Below are 5,698 nucleotides of genomic sequence, written 5' to 3' on the forward strand. Positions count from 1 at the left end.
TTATAAAATAACTAGTTATGTAGTTATGTAGTTATACATATATGTATATAACAAGTGGTGACCCAAAATTATTGGTAAAATCACTTGTTCAGGACAGTCACCCGGAACTGTTGTGATATGTCTGGAGCATGAAAGTATTCAACTTCCGGAAGAAGCTCACTAAACTTTAATTTCAATATGTGAATTATTGCATTTGTTCGTAAAGTTCACCCTCTTAAACGAAATGTTCCTTATCTATCCAATACAATTACTTCAGTAATCCAGAATACATGTTTAAATTTCGTTTAAATAAAGATAAAAACATTCATTAAATTTTGTGTGAAATACTTTATTTTATAAAAAAGTCTTAAAGAGATATCTTAAAATAAACATACAGATAGAAAAGATACATACATATAAAATATTAAGTGGATTACAGTTAATTCAATTAATGCACTAACAACCGAATTAAATTTGCCGAAAAAACTTATAATATTTAAAATAAAAAAAAATATTTTCAAAGAATCTTTGTTTTTTTTTTGTGCCAAAAAAACTGAAAAGTTGTATGAAGAAAAGAAAAGCTTAATGCAGACATACTGTGAGATTAATGAAGAAATTCTCATATGCATATTTACGGTCACATATGAATACACATGTACACGAAGATATATGTTCTAAAGACAAACCACGATATAGTTATGACAATAAAAATAAAATAATCTCTGGAGTTTGGACAATTTTTAAGAATGAAACATAATTTTATGTTTCCAAACAGAAAACCGAATGAAGTATTTACTTATTTATAAAATAAATAAACCTGAATAAGAACATATTTGCTGATTGAGAATTCATTTCCACATCTCCTAATTAAAAAAATGAAATAAAATAGTTTGAACTATTATCTTATGGTTTTTAATTTAGAATAAAACTATTTATTTTATTTATTAAGATTGTAAAAGAAAACTACTTCGTGTACAGTCTTTGTTGATTGTATGTGGTTTTATGAACGAACACAAAGAGAATTTAAGTCGGCGACTTGTCAAACAATTTTTGTTTATCGTGGCTGTTGTTGCTGATATTTTTGTTGTTACTGTTACTGTTATTATTATTATTTTATTTTTTATTGTTCTTATTGTAGTCAGTCAGACATTGAATAATGAATTTAAATTAAAATGTTGATGGCACTGGTATGACAGGCTGGAAGAGATGAAGTCTGGCATCAGCATGTCCTAATTTGTTGGTTGCATTGCAATAGTAGTCACCGAAATCCAATTCATTGATGCTGGCAACACGCAACACGGAAGTTGTAGTCTCATGCGAAGATGCCGTATTGGAGATCTCAAAACGGGAATCAGATTGTAGTTTAGAGCCATTGCGATACCAAAATACCGCGGGTGCTGGATATGCCTGAACTATGCACTCCATTTCGGCGGCATGACTAAGCGATTGAGCAATTTTGGGCCTTTGGACAGCAATTTGTGGTCTAAATTCCACCTCAATACGTATGAGACGGCGATCTGGTTGACCCACTCCATTGTTAGCAATGCAATAGTAGCCGCCACGATCTAAACGATGAGCTTCCTTTATGCGCAGGGTGGGACCAGTTAAAGTGTGTCCTCCAGCAGGCATTATTGCTTTATCTTCACGCTCCCAGGAGAAGGTAGGTGCAGGAAAACCATCAGCATGACAAGTGATTTCAAGATTTTGTCCCTCAGTCACCTCCATTGACTTGGGGGTGTGTTCTTCCGATATAATTGCCGGATGTTTGATGGACAAGTTCAGTTTCTTGGTAATCTTATCGGTAGCCGTAAGAATTACTTGACATTCATAAGAACCCATATCAGCAGCTTCTAATTTTGTTATCTTAAATGTATAAGTGGCTGTATCCGTCTTGTCATCCTTTGTTTCAACAATCGTGTAACGAGGATCACTTAAACTGAGTATGCTGCGCATGGAGAGGACCACTGAACCGGCACCCGATTCACTATCGCGTTTGGCCCAACTCACAGACATGCGACCCACATTTTGTATAGTACAATTGAACTCTACATCTTCCTCCACACTGGCCACTACATCTTTGGTTATATCACTGATTACTGGTGTGGCTGGGGTCGCTGCAGCTTCCACTATTGTGTTATAAGTCAACGCTATACTTGCCACGAGTATTAGATAAATATTTAAGAATTTCATTGCACTTGAGAAACAACACCCTTGATATCTGCTCGGCTCTTAAAATAAATATTTATGCACTTAATATTGCGTTTTAGAGTTGCCTTGTACGCTTACAAATCACTACTGATCACTGACTTCGATCGCACTTAAGCCAAGAAGTTGTTTTGTTTATCTTTTCATTCAAGAAATACACAAATTTGCTTCGTTAGGTCGGTCGTTGATTTACTGAATTTTGGAATTTCTTTAAGAAATTCTCTCTACTCTTACTAGAGCTCTTCGGTTAGTATGGATTCAATGTGTAAAATGCTCTCTTTTAAAATTCTTATCAATAATTGAAGAAAAACAAACAAATTCACTTTCACTACAGCTCAGTTCAAATTCAATTCAGTTGGAGCGTTCGTTAATCTCTGTGTTCTTGTTGTGTTGCTGCTATACTAAGTGATGATTCCAAAATGCACACATCCAAATAAATTTCAACTTTCAAGATGCTGACCACGACGACTTTGTACGTTGAAGCAGAGTTTTGTTTTGATCCAAGGCTGTTATCGGCACTAAATTATTTCAATTAAATTGTTGTTCTTGTTATTGTTATGTTGTTTTCAATGTTTGACTTCCTATTTGCTTCACTTCTCCCACACTCACTTTACTTTACAATAAAATATACTTGGATATTTCTTCTTTTCTTAATTTCAACTTTATCAGTTATTTAAAATATTTAAATTTTTATTTCTTGCTTTTCAGAAAATGTTGCACGTTCATCACTCGACCCTCAAATGAAATGAAAATGTATTTTCTTTTGTCGGAGTTTATATGAAAATGTGTAAATTTCTAGTCAACTTTGAGCCACAGCAAGAACAATGAAAAATAATACTGCAGCGTATAAGTATGTATGACCTTTTGCAAAGTGTGTCTAACTTGAGCAACAACAAAAAATCTAGTAAATAGCAAAAGAAGGAACAAAAACAACCATTTAAAAATTCGTGGAACACGCACCCAAACACAACAATAAAATACTCGCTTGTACTTGTAGTAACTATGAAGGTAGAACGTATGACGTTCTTCTCACACTCTGAATGTGATTTTCTTCTAAAACATTTCTTGCCATTTTGATTTATGACTCGTTGCAAGTATGTTTGTGTGTGTGTTGTTGCATGTACAAAGTAGTTGTTGCTTGTACGTGTAGTAGAGTACTGAAGGTAGGTAGAATGTCATTATTGTCTGCCGAGGTTTTTCACAGGGAAATTCCATGGTCAACTAACCAATATGGTTAGCATGCTGCTTTATCGATTTAGAAAAAAACCCACTAGGAAATTTTAAGACAAATGGATGATACATATTAAGGGTGATTTATTTAGAGTTTTTAACACACTTAAAATATACATAATTTATTATGATCCAAAAGAACAATCTTTGACTACGCTGTAGATTAGATCTTCCGAATATATCATCTATACATTTGGAAGATCTAATTTGCAATCACTCTTTCCAGCATTGATACCGATATCTCGAGAATTAAGCGATTGGCCACACGCGATCTTTAGCCACACGCTCCACTTAGGGTTGCCAGATTCAGATTTGCAAAAAGCTGGACATTGTTGTCTAAAAAGCTGGACAAATCAAAAAAAAACTGGACATTAAAAAAATCACTGAGAAAATTTTAATTTTGGTTTTGTGTAAATAATTTTTATTTAAATATATTTTTATGCATTGTAATCAACAAATCGATGGCTTAATATAGAAAGGTCGTATCTCTTTTTAGTTACTTTACAGCAGAAGGAAAAAACTCAATAATATCAGAAAGTGAAATTGAAAAAAAACAACTAAAAATTAGTTTTATATCAAAAAATATTTTGCTTTAATATAAACCAAAAAATATGCATTCCACTTTAAATGAGTTAGGGGTTTTTCTTTCAAACGATTTCTTAAATGACTTAGGTCTTTTTTATAATTACTGTAAATCTGTTATTCGTCAACATAGCAAACTGAATTTTTTTTAAGGAAGGTCTATTTGAGTTTTGTCTACCAGTACGACCTTTCTATATTAAGCCATCGATATATATTATATACTATGTATTATACGGTGCTATAGTGAGAAAAAATCTTGTAAAATGACAAAGCATTGGTTATATGTCTTGTTGAGTACATTACAAATTGTGTCAAGAAATTTTAGAACACTCTCAAAGTCAGATGGTATTCTAAAAACCCGTTTTATGTGATGTTCGTCAACTTATCGACCAGTAACTCAGTCAGTTGTTGTCCGATTTTAATATTTTAACGGGTTTAGAAAGAAAATTTATCGTGCAGTTTTTGATTAATACGTTTTTTTAGTAAAATATGTATTTGTAGAGTTTTTAATTTACAAGTAACTTTTTCGAACTTTTTCGAAAAGTTTATAAACTTTTGCAAATTTAAACCGATTTTAAGAAGTAATGTCTCGTTTTTTTCTATATACAATTTTCTTTAAAACATTATACAAAAAAATAGGTTTGAAAGCTTAATTCTTTGCCTCTCCATAACTGTTTAAAATTTTTCGGTCTAAAATTATGTAAGTTAGAGGTAATAAAGTACTACGACCTATCGTAAAACAGTTTTTTCAAAATAACTCAACATTTTGAGGGTGGTTTAAAATCTTTAAAAACGGGGGTCTACAACCCCCACTTGGTCACTTTTCAAGTTGTTACAAAAAGTTTTATTATTTAAAAATTTAGAATCACAATTAAATATTTTCATTTCATTCCTTAAAATTTATTTAACTAAACTTAAATTTGTTCGGTTCAGTCCGTCATATACATATCTATATTATTAAATACTAAAAACACTGTCACTTTATTTCGTTTTTGAGCTTTCTGATTTTGGCCAATTCCAAACCTAGAGGTTTGTAAACAATTTTGAAAATCTTTTCAAACTTCCTCTAAATTTAATATTTCAGCTCTAAAGATATTTCAGATAAAGATAGTATAAAGATTGTTTAAAATAGTAAAAACTCTTTCACAAAAAGCTTTGCTTACTGGTATTGAAAATACGAAACATACAACTTTTCTTAATTTCCCGAATTCATTCCTTTCACCTTTGGTTTTTTTAAAAAACGATTTTTAATAGCTGACCGCTGGTTACGGTCATTATATCGAGCAACTCTAAAACTGTACAACATTCATTCTCAAGAGCTAAAATAGTTGTATGAAATTCCTGCATTATGTTTTGCATAAAATATACAAATGCTTATCATAATCCTTAACTTTTACATTCTTCTTCTTCATTGACATTATTATCAGAAATTCCATATGACACGTATTCCCATAAAACTTTTTAGCATTTATTTTTTCCTTCCTTCAAAAAATACGTACACTTTTTTGCGTCAGTTATTACTGTAATATAAGTAATATAGATATTATTGTCGAAAATTTATATTTAGCTGGACAAATGATATTTTAGCTTGAAACTGGACAGGCATCAAAGAAGCTGGACAATCCAGCCAAGTCCAGCCAGGCTGGCAACCCTAGAAAATAATCACTTTTTTGTAAAAATGAAACCGAGGCCCCAAATCTTT

At 31.7% G+C, this 5,698-nt stretch overlaps 1 protein-coding gene across 1 annotated transcript; it reads right to left on the minus strand.

Annotated features, from left to right (window-relative positions):
- Positions 1 to 877: 877 nt before the first annotated feature.
- Positions 878 to 2,309, minus strand: Ama (Amalgam). Its single transcript, XM_065515058.1, has one exon. It carries the CDS (start codon positions 2,167 to 2,169, stop codon positions 1,147 to 1,149), a length of 1,023 nt encoding a protein of 340 aa, XP_065371130.1. The 5' UTR covers positions 2,170 to 2,309; the 3' UTR covers positions 878 to 1,146.
- Positions 2,310 to 5,698: the final 3,389 nt, after the last annotated feature.

The sequence above is a fragment of the Calliphora vicina genome, chromosome 1, assembly GCF_958450345.1.
Source record: "Calliphora vicina chromosome 1, idCalVici1.1, whole genome shotgun sequence".
In the NCBI taxonomy this organism is placed as follows: Eukaryota; Metazoa; Arthropoda; class Insecta; order Diptera; family Calliphoridae; genus Calliphora; species Calliphora vicina.

Excerpts from the sequence above, each read along its gene's own strand:
- Ama (XM_065515058.1), bottom strand. The coding sequence starts at position 2,169 with ATGAAATTCTTAAATATTTATCTAATACTCGTGGCAAGTATAGCGTTG.